Source organism: Pinus tabuliformis, chromosome Q, assembly GCF_031772625.1.
Source record: "Pinus tabuliformis cultivar Carrire ecotype Pingquan chromosome Q, CPIR1, whole genome shotgun sequence".
Classification (NCBI taxonomy): Eukaryota; Viridiplantae; Streptophyta; class Pinopsida; order Pinales; family Pinaceae; genus Pinus; species Pinus tabuliformis.
This window is the reverse complement of record NC_142296.1, coordinates 173,335,223-173,353,603: the sequence shown is the minus strand read 5'-3', so window position 1 is coordinate 173,353,603 and position 18,381 is coordinate 173,335,223. Positions and strand designations below refer to the sequence as shown.

The following is an 18,381-nucleotide window of genomic DNA, read 5'->3' as shown; positions in this document are numbered from 1 at the left end:
GGGCAATTACCAAATTAGCCAGACCGGTTCCTTTCGAAGTATTTATAACTTACCCAGCAATTTTTTCAATGAATCGAGTCAAACTCATTGATTTGATTGATGACTCACAAGTACTCACGATTCAACCATCAAGGGTTTAACTTGTGAATCATCACAGATCAAATGTGAGTTGGAAAGTCAAACTCATCGATGGTGAATCAAATCAACCTGATCTGGGAGCCAATTGGTGTTCAAACTTTGACCCACAATTCATGGGTCAACAATGCAAGTGTAGTAATTGTGGGTTGATGGAAGTCTTACACAAGAAATTATTATGTGATGATGTACTTTATTGCTTTATGAAATGGGTCATGAGTTAACTCGAGGTGATTATGAATGGACATCATTTGAAACTCGTAGTTATATGGGAAAATGCTTTATTTTCCCAACTGTTTCGTGCATGATCTTCTCTATATGAAAAGAGACCCCCTAGCTTAATTTGATTTATCAATGGTGGATGCATCCTTTGTATACTATGTGTCACCTCCATCACTATCGGTCACATAGACATATGTAAATTTATTTCAAGTTTAATAGAGAGCATGATAACAAATTAATTTATCTTTGAAAGAATAAATAATTTTGTAAAAGGATGTCTTTCCCAGACATTGTGAGCACAATCCTTACTGTGAAAAGATTCCTCTTGCCTTGATTCTGGCTGTCAAGAGTGGAGGAACTCTCACTGTATGTTGTGTCATATCCATATCTCTCTCTCTCTCTCTCTCTCACACACACACACACACACAAACAAAAAATAGAGAGAGAGAGAGAGGCTGCAATTTAAATGAAGAGATCATAGATATCACTGTGGTCTATGAGCTTCATTTGTAGACATTCACGTAATTATAATTTCTGTTTCTTCTACCAATGATTTTGTGTTCATGTCTTTCCCTTTTCTTGTTTAATTAAGTCAAGTGTTATTATAATTTCAAACCTGTAACCTAGAGTGGATTAAGATATTAATAGATATCAACAATTTTTGTTACCAGCAATGTTCAGCTATGTTTGAGGAATCCAACCTTATGATCTTAAATGTCTACTACTTTAGCAGTTTTGAGTTTAAAGATAAGATAAAGATAATTTACTAATGTCGAACAAATAACCACAAAAATACATCAATGTGACTAAAGTTTAAACGAATATTCTAATGAAAATAGAAAGTCAGTGTGAAATCAACTCCTAGATCAATGCAAAAATTATAAAAACACAAAGATCTAAGTGTCTAGCTATGGGAAGAAATGTCATCCAATAGAAAGAATATAGTTGAGTCTCAATACAGTAAAAATGTCATAAAGGCTATGAAAACTGAATTTACAATGTTGGGAACAACAAGCATTTATCAGCCCTTACTAGCAAGCACTCATCACCCAATTCCTTCTTTGAGCCTCCCACTAATCTTTCAAGCTTAGACACCACAATCCAACGATTTCCATGCATCAACACTGGGAATTTCATCCCATCAGTTTCAGCAGACTTTTCCAACGCGCAACACCTTGGCTCTTGCGCTCTAAGCTTGTTTCTTTATCAACATTCTCTCTCGCTATCACCATCCATCGTTCTGATGATCGAATGCCTGTTTTGCTTGTTGTTCTGTTCCTTTTCCTCTAGGCTCTCCGTTTCCTACGGGATTGTCCCACTTCCATTTGCCCACATTGTTGGATCATCAAAAACATGGGCATTTTTCTGCCCAATCATTTCCTTGCCAAGTGTTTGGTGGTCGTGTGTTTTGTTACACCAGCCCACCCACTCTCAGCTCTCCCTTAGATCATGGATCCGTCTGTCCCACTCTTCAGGCCAGCCAAAATAAAATTCATTTTACAATTACAATCATCATTCATTTCAATTACCAGATCAGGGGTTAACACGGGTCTTACAATTTCCATTTTGAAACTGAAGGAAATCATTCAAAATATAAGGAAAGCAGTCTGAGACTCTGGCCTATGTTGATGCTCATAAACCCAATGTTTAAGCTTAAGGCCTCGCATAATGGGATAGACCCCCTTGACTTAAGATTGCTCATTGCATTGACAAATATTCTGTTGTTCGATACATATAGTAAGCACGAAAAGTAGAGCCAGTGGCACCTTGTGCAAAAGATTGCACAAACCACATTGCGCCCACCATCAGAAGTCTTAAATCATAAAACAAAGTTCTCTTAAGGATCACCATTAACAGACACTCTCATACTACAGGACAAACTCCTAAATCTGTACAAGAATTTGCCACATCCTTAATTTAGTGTTGCAAGTAGACAAAATAGCAAGCATGAAATATCATACTGTATTTACATAAACATGGATTTTGGCCTCTCTCCAAATTATTAAAGTATGGAACTGTATTCCTCAAACGAAAATAAAACAGATACCTCAACAAGCCGCAGGTCACGGCCAAATCGCAGCTGTGTATTTGTGTTGAACATATGCTCCATGCCATCAATAATTGAATCTGGAACAGAATCCACTCTCTCCATCCCAGGGCCAACAGCCTCATGTAGATTAGTAGTGGATGAAGGAACAATCAGTGGGTGCAGATGCAATGTGTATGGTGAAGACATATACAAAAGATTAAGATGGTTCGACACACTTTCAATTTTATGTGGGGCTTTTACTGAGGTTGAACAGCCCATGGTGGTTAATGCCAAATCCTCACGCCCAACAAGCACATAAGCAGGTGCAGGCCAATCAACTGGCAGAGATTCTCGGCATCTATCAAGTGCCTGACAAAAGCAGTAAAGTTTGTTAGAATAAAAACATTGTAAAACTATTTACATTAATTTCATGGTTTTTTATCTGAAAATAGAATACAAACAAGTTGTCTGTAGGAAAAAGTACATTGTATTTAATCTTCTTGAAAGCAAAAGTTTTATTGAATGTAATAAGTTAATAACCAAGAAAGTCCACTAACAAAACCAAGAGTCAATGAACTGAAAATACATCCATCTATGATGATGCTTAAGCCATATTTGCCTATAAAGACATATGACTGGAACTCAAACTTATACAGTGAATTGGAGAAATGAAATAGTTAATGTTCGCAGAAGCTATTCTTCAAAACATGTGCAGACTAAGAACCACAAAGTTTTATTGAAAAGCACAAAAACAACCACACTAGAGAAGTGACAAGAAAATGCTTATCTACTATATATCTATAGCTAAGTTTAAAGTGCATTCCTGCAGGCTGCTCAACAACAATAAGGATTTTGAAGATTAAATACAAATCAGTATCTTAATATATATTCCAAAGTTCCCATCCTAAATGCAAGAATACTGATATATTTTTATTTCTGTATCATGTATGAACAAGTTCACATTTACACATCAACACCATAACTAAGGGAATGGAGTAGATAATTCCATGTTACATTACCGTACACTAGAAGAGGTCATGCAGGACCCTTGTGCAAAGTTACCATTTGCACTTAAAAGGAGTTTTTCTCCCACTGTACAAGCATACAACGATGAGAATACAATACAATTCTCTATGCAAGTATGTCCTAGAAGTTTCATAGTTAGTTCTTCTAAGTTTTCACTATATTTGCATATATCAATTCGTATGGTAGCCTAAAGATCAAAGATAATATCAAAGCCTCACCATCAGAGGTCATATCTGACCTATAACTTTGAAGGAGGGTTGGAGACTTCCTATTGAATTTGTAGGTATGGTCAGTCTTCATAATCCATATTTTAGCACTTGAAAATATCCATAATGAAAAATGTAAGACATGTTCTTCATGTCAATTTCAAAAGAAAAATTTTGAATATATAAATTTGAATTTTTTGGCTCCAAACAAAGTCAAGTCGGCCCTCCGAGAGATCAAATCACCCCAGTTGAAGAGACAACCATTTGACCATCTAGAAGTCTATATATAAGGCATTAGACCTCCTCCTTCAAGCACAATTCAGATCTCACAAGACAAGATATCTTCTGCTCATCTAACGAAGGAGACAAGACGCACAAAGCCAAGTTTCTGAAGCAGACACAGAAAGCCGAGTTTCTGAAGCAGACGCAGAAAGCCGAGTTCTTGGGCAGTTGTTGGGCAATTTTTGGGCATAGAAGAAGGCTGAATTTCGGCCTGGGCAGATCAGCAAGGCTGAGTTTGTTGGGTAGGTTGGAGACTTGACAAGAGGGCAGTTTGACCAGGTTTGACTAGAGTTGTATTGATGGTTAATTTGACCTTTGAATTTGACTAGAAGAATTAGGTGTATCTCTTGCTGAACTAAAGAATTTCTCTAAGGAAAAGGTTATTACCTTCACTTATAACAAGCTTACATTGAAAAAACCAATGATGCGAAAATCGCAATAAAATCACGATTTCCAAATTTCAATGATTTTATCGCACGATTTTTAAACAGTTTTTTTTTGCGAGTTTTTGAAAAAACCGTGATAACTTCCAAAAAATCACGATTCGATGGGTAATAATCGTTGGGCCGGCGGACAACGCTTTTATAAGACCAAAAAATGATTTTTTGAAAATCATTTGGACAGACAGCGGCAGCGACGTGGTTTTGGAGTGACCTAGGAGAAAAAGCTTGGTCGTTTGGGAGCTGATTGGAGGAGAAAAACAGATTGAGAGCTAAGGAGGAGAGGAATTTTCTCCAGCAAACCGGTATGGGCACCAAAATTTTGTGTTTTGTAACTTTGTTTTGTTTTTTTTTTTTTATGTTTTTGGTTGGGTTTGGAATCTGGATAACCCATTGTTTATCAAATATTTCAATGGGTTATCAAATATTTTTGAATTGATTTGATGGGGTTTTTGTTTGTTAAATTGTCAAAAATTCCATGTGTTTTGTCATGTTACTCATGTATGTATTTTTTTTTAGTTTTTGTAACTTGTAATCCTTATTTTGCCATAGGTTCACCATTCAACCTCAAAGTTCAAACTTCAAACTTCATCTTACAAATTTAAAACTCAAGAATCAAGAGTTCAACCAAATTACAAACATGCCAAGGAACTTGGACCCTCTGTGGGAATTTAGTGAACTTGATGGAGGGTTTGATAGAATAAACTTGTCTTGCAAGTTGTGTGGGCAGCATATGTCATGGGGGGTTTATAGATTGAAGTATCACCTTGCACAAATCCCTGGATTTGATGTAGGGCCTTGCAAAAATAAAAATCCGGAAATCATCCGAAAAGCCATGAGATCATTGGAAAATTTAGAGCACAATAGAGAGGCCAAAGCAGAAATAAAGAAGCAACTAACAAAGGTTGTGTTAGGCTCAGGTGAACAAGGAAGTAGCACTGGTCCTACTTCAGCATCAATATCTACAACCAACCCGGTAGCTACCTCATCATTTTTTGTTCCTAGAACCACGCCTGGTTCACAGCCATCTATCACTTCAATGCCTAAAAAAACTGAGAAAGAACAAGCTGACAAGTTCTTGGCCAAATTTTTCCTTTGGAGTGACATTCCTTTCAGCGTTGCAAGGAATAATCCATTTTTCCAGCCTGTTGTTGATGCTATTGCAACTGTTGGCCCAGGGTACAAAATCTCTTCTTATGATGATTTTAGAGGTTGGATTCTTCAAAATGAAAAGGTTGACTGCACCAAAAAATTGGAGGAGTTTAGGGCATCATGGGCACAAACAGGATGCACTTTGATGTCAGATGGTTGGACTGACCAAAAGGGGAGAACCCTTCTAAACTTCTTGGTTAGTTGTCCCAAGAGGACAATGTTTATGAAATCCGTTGATGCATCTTCACATATCAAAGATGCAAAAACTTTATGTGATTTGCTGGATGTATTTATTTTGGAGGTGGGTGCAGAACATGTTGTCCAAGTCATAACGGACAATGCTGCAAATTATGTTGCTACTGGCAGGATGCTTATGGAGAGGCATCCTACTTTATTTTGGACACCTTGTGCTGCACATTGTATTGATTTGATGTTGGAGGCAGTGTTTTACAACCCGCCCGTTTCAACTCCGAATCGGTCGTTTCGAACCGAGCCATAACCAAAAACATTGACCCGGCCAGCAACCCGGCTCGGTTGACCGAGTCAACTATGACTCGGCCGAGTCATCCAATGACTCGGCCGAGTCATCCAATGACTCGGCCGAGTCATAGTTGACTCGGTCAACCCGGCCGGGTCCATATTGACTCGGCCGAGTCAATGAACCTAGGGTTGGGCAGCGTAAAACATGAAAAAAATTCACTTTTTAAGTTTTTAATTCAATTCAGCTTGCTTGCAAGGGCATCTGTGCAATTGTTTAAGGCCCGATCTATGGTTGTTTATGTCTGTTTCGAAGCCCTTCTCGTGGCTAAACTTGAAGTGTACTGAATCCCATCCTTGTAGTTGTAACAATGTTGTTCATGGCTTGGTAGTGTAACATTGATAAGACCTAATCTGTGCCCTACACAGAGAATATCACTCCAACACTAGGTCATTAAAGGAGCTGAAACAAATCACTTAGTTGACTAATCTAAGTCTCCATGGACTGTTTTGTATCTCTGTTTGGTGATTGATCTTCAGTCTGATTTGAAAACATATGTATTGTCATAATCCTCTAAGGCTCAAATTTTCAACCAGCTTGATCTGAAGTTTGTATGGCAGACACGTCTGAGGTCATTCAATTCATTATGTTCGAGGCAAAGACGAAACATGCTAAGGACCCTTTTGTGACAGACTTTTGCCTCATCATATAAAAGTCAGTCCTCTAACTTGCATTAATGTTGACCTCAGCCTGTAGATATACTCTATGAAGCTTTATGAAGCAGAGCATCACTTGGATCAAAACTGAAGTAAAACTTCCAGAAGTTTGACTTCACATTTACCTGAAGCAGTGGTTGCAAGGCTAGTTCTGTAGCAAAGGAATTTTGGCATCAAAACATGGTTTAAGTGACATTACTTGCCATTGAAATTTCTGGTGTGTTTTTCATTGCATAAGGGTTTCCTTGGGCTACTCTTCATATAAGCAGATATTATTACTTTGTGGACTAATTTAGGGTGTTTCTCAAGTTTTGATACCTAACCAAAGTAGCTATAAGATCCTTCATTAGGTTCAGATCTCTTGTGAAGAGGCTTCATCTCCAGCAGTAAAGGCAGAAGTGTCATATGTTGTCTTCCATCTATATTATAATGTTGTGTGTTCAGACAGACTACAGTTGACTATGTATTTACTATTGCCATTGGGTACCATTTTGATATAATGGATTGGTTCATGAGCCTACTTTGATCATATGTTGTCTTCCATGTATATTATAATGTTGTGTGTTTGGAAACTTGAATGAAAATCTTTAAAATTATGTTTAAAATATTTAAAATTATGTTTTTTTATAAAAAAAATAAATATTTAATGTATTTTTTACAACGACCGAGTCATTGAAATCGAGCCGGCCGAGTCATTACCGAGTCCGAGTCCGAGTCGGAGTCGATCCTCGGCCGAGTCCGAGTCCGAGTCCGAGTTGTAAAACATTGGTTGGAGGACATATGGAAAATTTCATTTGTCAAAGATATTGTTGAGTCATCAAAAAGCATTACAAAATTTATATATAATCATACATCTGTGCTTAGCTTGATGAGAAAATTCACCAACAACAAAGAGTTAGTGTGCCCCACCATTACACGGTTTGCCACCATTTTCATATCTCTTCAACCCCTCTTGAATTCTATGTGGGATGTGAAGAGAATGTTTCTTTCAGAGGAGTGGCATGCTTTGACAATGAGCCGCAAACAAGAGGGAGAGGCCATATGCAAACTAGTTTCATACCAGGATGACTTCTGGGCAAGAGTGCATGAGGTGTGCACCGTTACTAAACCTTTGGTAAAGGTTTTTCGATTAGTTGATGGTGAGAAGCCCCACAATGGGCTATTTGTATGAGGCCATGGATAGGGCGAAAGAATCCATTCGGGCCGACTATGATGATAAGGGAGATGAGGGGTCTCAAAGACAACTCCTCCTATGAGAAGTGATTGATGAACGATGGAACAACACACTCCATCGTCCCATTCATGCTGCAGGGATCTACCTGAACCCCGCATTTTCTTACCCATGTGGGTTCGTATTTGATGCTGAGATCATGGATGGATTCTTAACCTGTGTTCAGAGGATGGTGCAATCTCCAGCAGGACGTATAGAAATCTCCAAAGAAATTGAGACATACAGGATGGCAAGTGGCACATTTGGCTTTGACATGGCTGTGATTGATAGGATGACTAAAATTCCAGGTATTTTGTAGTTTGCTTCAAATTTTATTGTCTCTTCAAGTTCATAACTTCATACGTTGCTTCAACTTTCAAATTTCATTTTTTTCTTATATTTATTTAAAATTTTATTTGTAATTTTGTTGTAGATGCATGGTGGAGAATGTATGGTGCTAAGGTACCCCTTCTGCAAAAGCTTGCCATTCGAATCCTCAGCCAAACATGTAGCTCCTCAGAATGCGAGCACAACTGGAGTGTATTTGAAAAAATACACAACAAGAAGCGCAACAGGTTAACACTTAAAATATTGCAAATTTCCAAATAATTTTTTGAATTCATTAAACAATATTTTTTTTTTAATTATTATTTCATGATCTTTGTACAGGTTGGAGTCCAAGCAACTTAATGACATGGTCTACGTCTACTACAATCTTCGATTGTGGGTGAGGCAACTTGAGAGGATACCTGATATGGAGGCCATCTCATTGGATGGGATTGACACCACTGCTGCATGGAGGGTTGAGGCCGAGAGGCCTCTCATGGAGTCTGCCGATGATTGGTTAGAGCAGGAGGTAGTGGAGGGGGAGGAGGAGGAGGAGGCAGAGCAACAGGAGGAGGAGGTGACACCACCTACCCGGGCTACCCCTGCCACCAGTAGAGGACGTGGTCTACCTCCTATAGCTCCTAGTTCTTCAGCTTCTAGAGCACAGCAAAGTCCACTGCCAACTCCACCGGCATCTACATCTAGAGGGAAAGGGAAAGCTATTGCATTTTCTCGCAAGAGGGGCAAAGGAAATCAATAATATTAGACTTTAGTTATTTGGTTCATTTCATTGTATATGACATTATGACTCATGATATGACTCATGAGATACATTATTATATTTTTTGTTGATATTTTGAGGCTGAGTTGGGAGTCATGAGTCAAGACATACTATTCAAGACATGATTCACTGTTATGTGTGATGTAGCACTAGAAATGATATTAAACATCTTATATATTAGTTCTTTTATCATATTTATGTGTCAATGTATTTATTTTATATAGTAGATGCTTTAAATATTAAAAAAAAAATTGAAAAAAATGAATATTTTTGTATGTTACGATTTTTTCCCCATTTTTACCAATTTTTTCCCGATTTTTACCCCTCGCCGATAATATCCCGATAACGATCATTGCAACATTGGAAAAAATCGTCAAGTCCCTCTTCAAGTTTGAGAACCAGAATCCTCTTGAGAAAAATGAGTCATGCGCAGAACTTGATGTGTCCTTATTATTATTATTATGATGAAATATAGACTACTTGGGTTGAAGGGATCAAGATCAATGTTTAGCCAAGAATACATGGTTGCTAGAATATCAATGCTAGTAATGTTGAAGCAATATCTAAATGGTATGTCATATTTCTCTCTTAATGAAGACATCTCATTGAAAGATCCCTGATCTTGACATGTTTTATTAGTCTGATATCCTTGATTGTTAGTTGAGGGATTGGGACTCTATGGCTTTTGGAAATTTGGATACTTGCAAAAGGTATAAAATGGATTTTTGAAAATCTAGGGCTTAGAAGAAAATCTAGTTCGAAACTCTCCTGACTTGCAATGGGGACAAGATTATTGGACATTGGATCAACACATCCCATGTGTATTGTGACATGGACTAACAGACTCTTATGGATCCTAACTTTAGAAATTGTAGCGAAAACTAATGCCTACGACTTTTGGTCTAATAGCAATTATGATTTCAACACTTGAGACTGAGCTTCTCAATTTTCCGAATGATCAAGGATAAAAACCTATCTCTAATCCTCAAATACTTGGAGAAAAGGTTTAGCTCAGCAAGGGACAATGAAGAAAATACCAAATAAGCTAAGTTAGAACAAGAACATTAATCCATGGAATATAATACCAAGATAAAGCAAATAAACTAGCTTACTTTACCATGTAACATCCAAGATCCACCATAAACATCTGCAAAAGCGATCAAATCAAATCCACCCAAGAGAAGACACTCTACTAGGCCTCCATAGTGCACAAGAGAGAAGAATCACTAATCAGGACAAGTTATGATCCAAGTGTGACAAAGAATTTAAGAGACAAATTGACTCCCTATATATAAGAGGGTAACCAAGTTGATTTACCTCTAATTTGATCTAAAAGCACCTAAAAACAAGTTATCCACAATACAAGGTGGACCGCTCATCAAGCCAAATCTCAAAAATAACCAAAATAATGAAATAACATGAAACTCGGCCTCAATTAACCCACGAGGGTGAGCAAAATACCCTCCAAACAATGACATCATCTCCAAAAGGTCATGTCTCCAAATGAAATGGTGCAAAACATGACACAAAATGCATGCCCCATCCACAATTCATGTCTCCCCATCTGCAAATGGTGCCTTATCACCAAAATCACCTTCCCAAACGCTAATATCAACCTCCAAAAGGCCTACATCATCATCAAATGTAATATACAAGTGATGTCATCAAGCTAGGGCATGATGTCATCCTAGAAGAAGGTGCACTAACCCCTCCAAACGGGTCCAAAAGTGATCATCATCATCAACGAGCATAAAGAGAAGAGTAGCATCCATCAAGAAGATACAACACAAGTTTGGGGGTGTCCTATCATCTCTTACGTACAACTAATCTACAGGCAACATCTTAGCCTTCATCATCAACATCCAAGGTCCTGTGGCTGAGAGAGGGTCTCATTAACTATGCCAAGTCAACCTCAAGGCTAATTCCCCTCAAAAAGTACCCAATGATCTCTATCGAAGTGCTCTAGGTCATCATCAAATGTGGTTGGACGCCATCTCTAAAGTGTTGGAGAAGCATCAGGTCATATACCTCAAAAGATCTTGACTACACTTATCAAAACCATATGGCACATACTCAAGTGTTGATTTGGGGTAGCATCGGATGTGCTCTAACCATGAAAATTGGTGGAGAGGCTAAAGCACATAAGATCAATGTTGCACGAAGCGGGAGCGAAGCGGAAGCGCGGAGCGCGGAAGCGTCATTTTCCAAAAATCTAGGAAGCGAAGCGTCCGCGGAAGCGTCTGCTATATATATATATATATATATATATTTGCATTTATACTCAAAACAAACATCCCAAATACCAAATTAATTGTAGAAGACATGAAAACATGTATATTTTTGCATAAATCAAGATAGATATGGCATCCATGATTCCATTGTAGTTACTAGTATGTACAACAATCATCTATATTCTAGCTATTACAAACATACATCAAATTTTTAAGCATATTATAAAACATAAAACATTTAAGCATATTATAAAACATAAAACATAGAGCATATTATGATTTATCTAGCAAGTGAGCAACTGTCAACATTTGTCATGTCCAAAATTCAAATAATAATGTTTACAAAATATGTCACTTGGTCACCGCCAAGCCAAAAAGGTTCAAAATTCAAATTCACAAGTCTACAAGTCTAATGAGTAATCTATGACAAAAAGAAGTAGATTGTGAATATATCTACTAATCTCTCCTCCTTCCACCACGAATAGAACGTGATGGCGGGACTCCACGTGGTGGCAATGAAGAAGATGGTCCCTGTGTAAGTCGTGGCACTGGAACTGATGAAGAAGAACCCCCTGCTGTTGGTGTTGAACCATGGAACCTAGGAACCAAGGGACCAGATGGGGGTGGGGGTGGTGGCATATCAACACGGTCATCATCATCCTAGAATCGCTCAAAAAATTCATGCAAAAAAAAAAAAACACTAGTTAACAAAAAAATTAAAAACATGAATTAGAGAAATGCTTTATAAGGGAAAATTGGAAAATTCATACCACAATGGACATACTTGGATAAGAGCATCCTCTAATTGCTCTAGTCGCAACACTCCATCCTCCAAATTGGGCTCCTCTGGATTCTTGTCCCAAATCAACAAGTCTTTATTAGACTTTGCATCTTCACAGTAATGGGACAACAATCGCAAGTTGTAATGAACATAAACCAAGCTCTCTGCCCGGTCTAAATTCAACCTATTCCTTTTAACACTGTGGATGAAAGAATAAGAGCTCCAACACCTCTCTGCAGAAGAAGTGTTTACCACCTGTGATAGCACCCGCAATGCCAAACTCTGTAGAAGTGGAGTACCCCCTCCATGCATGTTCCACCACTCAAGAGCAGAAAAAGTCTCTCGATCTTGAATTGCATGCATGCTCCCAAATGGACCAGTGTTGAGCGTATAGTTGCTCACCTGTCTCCGTACCAATGCAGTCTCCTCATCATCAGGGATTAATCTACTCAATGCAGCCATGTATTTTTCGTGAACCTCTTTATCTTGGTGTGGTTTTTTCCTGCTTCCCCCCCCAGGTGCTGGTGTTGAAAGCCATGATGGATGATAGTATTTAGGTGTCAAAACATATGCTAATGCATGCAATGGAATATTTAGCATTTCCCATCGGTTTTGCACCTCTTCACGAATATAATTGTACAAGGTGGTATCTCTAGGCTCAACAATGTCTTTAATCTGCCCCAACATGCTATCCATTTGCTCATACACCTCCCCAATTACTGGTCGATCTGAATCTGCAAACTTGATCATGTAATAAATTGGTTTGGTGAATTGCAAAACATATTTAACCTGTGACCAAAAGTAACTGTCAAGAACAGTGTCCTTGACTACATTAGCACCATCTGTGTCAGTGTTAATTTCATCCCATGTTTCAGCACACACCAGATTAGTTAAAGCTTGTCTCACCCTCACTAGCCGCCTAAAGGTGAGGTAATAACTAGCAAATCTTGTCTTTGCAATTTTAAGCAATTGCAACTTGGAGTAAGTGCCATAGAAGTAGTTTACCCTTGTATGCCCTGTGATGAATTTAATGAGCTGCTTCCCTTTCCTATAAACCTCAGCAATCCACCCACAATCTTTGTGTTTCACAATATCATGCATCAAAAGGTTCAATGTGTGAACCAGGCACCCAGACCAAAAGATGTGTGGATGAGTACGCTCAATAATTTTTCTTGCTGCCTTACAATTTGCTGCATTATCTGTGATCACTTGAACCACATTATTCGGACCAACATCTTTGATTGATTTCAATAGGAGATCTGCAATGTTTTGTGCAGTTGCACTGATGGAGGAGGAGTCATGACATGCAATAAATACTGCACCACTAGAAGAAACACCAAGAACATTTATCAAATGTTGGTTTCTAATATTTGTCCACCCATCTGATACAATGGATACCCCAGAATCCACCCACTCATGTGTAAAACGTGTCAAAGCTCTTTGAACCTTAGCTTTTTCTCTTTCTAATAACACTGTTCTAGCTTTCTCATAGTTAGGGGCCTTGTATCCTTTTGGGGCTTCATTGATGGCCTTTACCATGTCATGCCAATAGGGAGAGCGAAGCACATTGAATGGTACACCGCAAGCACAAAGAAAACGGACTATCTTTCCATCCACATCATCCCTCCCAGCAACATTAAGGAAATCCCCTATTGTTTTTCTACCTCCAGAGGTTGCAGAAGTACCATGAGGAGATGGGCAACTACCAAATTTAGAGGTTGCACTTGATTCAGAATGAGTTTTTTGTTTCTTGTTTTTTTGTTGTGCAGCCATCTCTATTTGGATGTATTTTTTTCTTTGTTCAGTTGAAATGTTTGGGCAAATTTGTACCCCCACAGAACCCTTTTTTTCATCACTGTCCAGCACCCCACAAAGATGCCTCCTCAGACGGGTATATGAACCCGTATATGGTTTTCCTCCATGACAACCATGAGGGCACATAAATTTGTAAGATCCACCACCCTTTCCCCCTTCAAGTTTGGTCACATAGTTCCACAAGGGTGTTGATGTACCTTTCCCATCTTGTGCTTCAATGTCCCCTTCAAGTTCATCCCCTTCCTCTTCAAACCCTTCCTCCTCATCATACATTGGGTCACTACTATTAGGACCAAGTTCATCCCCTTCCTCTTCCCCTCTATTCCTCACCCTTGCCATCATTAAAACCAAGAGTGGAATGATACATAGAAGCCAAAAGAACACCATCTTGGAATATGGATATAGGTGGTGGACAACCTGTAAATAAAGGAGCAAGTAGAAACAATGGGAAAGAGTAGGAGAGGGAGGAGAAAAATACAATTTTTTTTTCAAAAAAACAAGGGAGTTTGGGGTTTGAACTTACCTCTTTAGCTCTTGTAGATGAAGTCCTCCAAGCTCTTGCTCCAAGCTCCTCCTCCTTCTCCTAGCTCCTCCTTCTTCACTCCTCCAAGCTCTCCTCTCTTCTCCTCTCCTTTCCTCTCTTCTCTTCTCCTCTCCTCTCTTCTCTTCTCCAACTCTCATAAACTCAAAGTGAGAAAATGAGAAGAGAATGGGGGCTTTATTCTTTTCTAAACTCACCCTAAACTCACCCTAAACCCACCCTAACCTCACCCTAACCCACCCCCTCATGCAAACTCAAGTTAAATTTTAAAAAAAATTTAAAAAAAAACGAGTTACATTGCTGCACCCGCGGGTTTTTCCGGAAGCGCGGATCCGGAGCTTGTGAAGCGTGCGCTTCCGGGCCGAAGCGAGGCGCTTCCGGAGGCCCGAAGCGCCCTCCAAAGCGCGGATCCTGGCCAACGCTTCCTCTTTTCCAGGAATCGCATAAAAAAAAAGGAATCGCGCTTCGCCTAGAGGTTCCGGAACGCTTCCGTACGGGTTGCGATTCCGGCCTAGGATCCGGGGGGGGGCGATTCCTGCCTCCAAGACCCATAAATGGTTTGGACAGATTGTACCCGCTTTGGGAGATATTAAAATAATTAATATTTTTAATAGAGTTCCTAAGTCTAAACTTAGGAAAAATAAAATATTAATGGGTATTAATTTAAAATTGGGTTAGAAGGTTCCAGAAGTCATGGATCAAGCCAAATCTAATCTTAACCATTGATTAGAGATTTAATCTCGGCCATTGAAGGACCAACGAGAAAAGTATAAGAAGAGGCTTGAGGGTCAATTGGAGAATACACTAGAGTGATCAATCATTCAATTTGCTAGAGTGGGGTTGCTAAGCAAAGTCGAATCAGTCGTCAGCAGCGAGAGGCAGTGAGTACTGGATAGAAAGGCAAAGATAGTGTCGAGAGACCAGCGCAGAGGCAAAGAACGAGAAGCAACAGCCAGAGTAGGCCACACAGAGCCGAGCAGAGACAGCGCAAAGGCCAAAGGGCCTGCATCATCCACGCAGAAGGCAACAGGAGTAACACAGAGGGCCCTAGAGGCTACGCAGTGCCTCAGAGGGCTGACACAGAGGGTTTTGTGGCTAACGCAGAGCAACAGGAGGTTGTCGCAGTGCTTCAGAGTTGTTGGAGAGGGTTTTGTAGGACAGGTTTTCTGAATACCTATTTCCGAATAGAGAGGTATTATTGTCGATTGTTTTTCTCTGTCGGGCATGCCAGTTTGGCACCCAGTTGTACCCAAGGAAATATTGCATAATAATAAACCCTCATAATAGTTGCACCGATTTTCCCGCATTGGGTTTTTTCGGGGACATTTGTCCAAAAATAACGGTGTCACTTGTGTGTTTGTTTTCTTTCAGCTAATGATCTGTAAATTTTGAGACTGTATTTTGTTTATTTCATTATTTATATGTGTTAAATAACTTGTTCGAATTTAACAAGTAGAAGAAATAAACCAGAAGAATACAGATTAAATTTCTAATGCATAGGCTTAGAAATTTCAACATGGTATCAAAGTGTAGTTGTAGATCACAAGAGAGTTGAAGGCATCAGCTAAGTAGAGCATTTGCAGCAGAATCAGTTGTCCCGAGCGACAGAAGATGATCCTTGCAGAAGAGACAGAAGAAGGGTTGATGCAGAGGGACTACGTCATCAGTCCGAGCCAAAGAGAGGCCAGTACAAAGGCTGACGAGGGCAGAGAGAGGCTCACACAAGAGCCACGAAGAGCCCATGAGGGTTGACGAAGTTGGCTGAGGGAGTTGTTTTGCCAGTGACGGGATTGCGCAGAGCCTAGAGGCTCAGTCCTTCAATTGTTGGGGCATAGGAAGCTGTGGGCAGTTTGCAAGAGCAACGCTGGTGGGGTATTGTGGTCAGAACATTACCTAACAGGGCAAAACCAAGGTAGAGGGAGTTGCTACCGAGGCAGATTTCTAGCCAAGAAATCTGGATCAGTGTTGCAGGTGCACAGAAGATCGGAGAGGTGCAACTAGACATTTGGCAACAAGATTTCTAGGAGGGAAATCAGGACTCAGAGAGAGTCCAGAAGAGAACTTCCACACAGGAAATAGAGAGACTCGGAGGAGTCGAACCAAGAACTTCCAAACGGGAAGTAAAGAGACTCAACAGGAGTCGATCCGAGAACTTCCAGATGGGAAGGAGAGACACTCAACAGGAGTTGAACTGAGAACTTCCAAGAAAGAAGTAGAGAGACTCGGAGGAGTCAATAGAGAAGAGCAGAGAGATGGTCGTGAATGGGCTGAGAGATCAAGACAAGCTGGACGAAGTGTCCAACTTTGTGGTCTGGAAGGCCAAGATCTTGTCCATTCTAGACAGACATCGTATCAAGGGCTTCACCTTGAGAGTAAAGGCTATCCCAGTTGACCCGGTAGCTAATGAAAGGTACGAGAAGGCAATGGCTAAGGCAAAGTGCATCCTCCTTGACGGGTTCAAGGATCATGTGGTCCAACATATTGCCGAGAAGGAAACGACAAAGGAGATGTGGTAGACTATGAAGACATTGTACTAGCATACTTCCGTGCAGAGGAAGATGCTCTTGGAGAATCAGCTAAGGTCATACCAAATGAAGAAGGGAGAGCAGATAGATCTCTTCCTCAGTCAGTTGAAGGAGATCTGTGACCAACTGACTTCCATAGGGGCCACGCCGGATCAGGAGTTGATGGTAAGAACTGCACTTAAAAAATTATTTTAAAATTTCACCATGAATTGTATAGCAATACTAGGGCCATAGGCTTGATTATTGGGTTGAGTGCCATAGGCTTGAATATTAGGCTAGCCTAAGGGAGAATTAGAAGTGAGCCAACCAACTGAAAAAATAAAAAAGGCAATTTTTTTATGCTGGCCTACATAGGTACAAATTGCACGGAACCGGTCATGAACCGGCTGGTTCAATGAAATAGGCCAATTCCATACCGAACCGGCCAGTTTCGTTACAAAACTGGCCTATTCTGGTTCAGAGGCCCAATTCAAACCAGTTTTGGGTCAAAAACGGTCGGACCGTCTGGTTCCAATCTGGTTCCGATAACACTACTTTGGTCCCATAAATTTTGTCCTTAAGCCTGCAACCATCAACCAGAGTCAGATATGCATAAGAAAATTTTGAAAATTGTTTGCAAAAATATGTATGTCAAACCCTTAAAGAAATTTTTGTTTTGCAATGAGAATAGCCTCTTAGGGCTTGCAGCTACCCTATTATGAAAGTTTTCAAGCATAAAGGTTGCAAATGGCTAGATCTAGGCCTTAAAGGCCAATGAAATACTTCAAACCCCTGCGTCCTTGAGGAAAAGGGATGAACAGTTAGACAACCTTCAGAGAAGGGCAATATAGGGATAGAAACCCTAGTCGTCTAGGGTTTCTGAGGTCTGGAATCCTCCAATACCAATTTCTTCCTTGATCCTTGAGAGATTTCACTTGTAAAACAAATTTATGAAGAAACTCTAGTCCTTTCCTTCAAATCTGCAAGGAAACAAGCTAAAAACCCCAAGGAATATATATACAAGATGGCAAATATATTCAAAGGCTAGAAAATATTAGTATAGAAAATTTAGAAAATAAGTACAAGGTATAGTAAATATATTTACAAATTTATTTATAATATTCACAATAAAATTCAAGCTCTAATTAGCAGATCTATCTTTATTGCATAATTAGATCTGAAATAATTGAGTAGGATAATAATTTTAATTTTGAGCCATGGCCAAATCACCGCATACAAACCGTTAAATAAGTCTTGGAGAATTTAACACAATAAGCCTCTCGCCTTAGGAATTGGTTGGTTCAACAGAAGACTTCCCTTCACGCCCAGGATCTGAATACCATATAATCTCTACACACTTGAAATGAAGTTATTAGATCAAAAGGGGCTAGATACACATTAAAACCCTCAAGATCTAGAGATACCTGTTAGATCGAGTGAGCTAGAATGCTTTTCTAAACCCAATACCTAATGCAAGAGACATGTGCAAATAGATAATCCAATTG

The 18,381-nt window shown here is 39.5% G+C and overlaps 1 protein-coding gene across 1 annotated transcript in view; it reads right to left on the bottom strand.

The window, feature by feature from the left end:
* The window catches only part of EMB2771 (E3 ubiquitin ligase), a 497,708-nt gene that overhangs the window by 268,167 nt on the left and 211,160 nt on the right, over positions 1 to 18,381 (bottom strand). Inside the window, exon 12 of the mRNA XM_089384149.1 lies at positions 2,405 to 2,755. Within this exon, the coding sequence (XP_089240275.1) occupies positions 2,405 to 2,755 (351 nt within the window). The remainder of the gene's footprint in view (positions 1 to 2,404; positions 2,756 to 18,381) is intronic.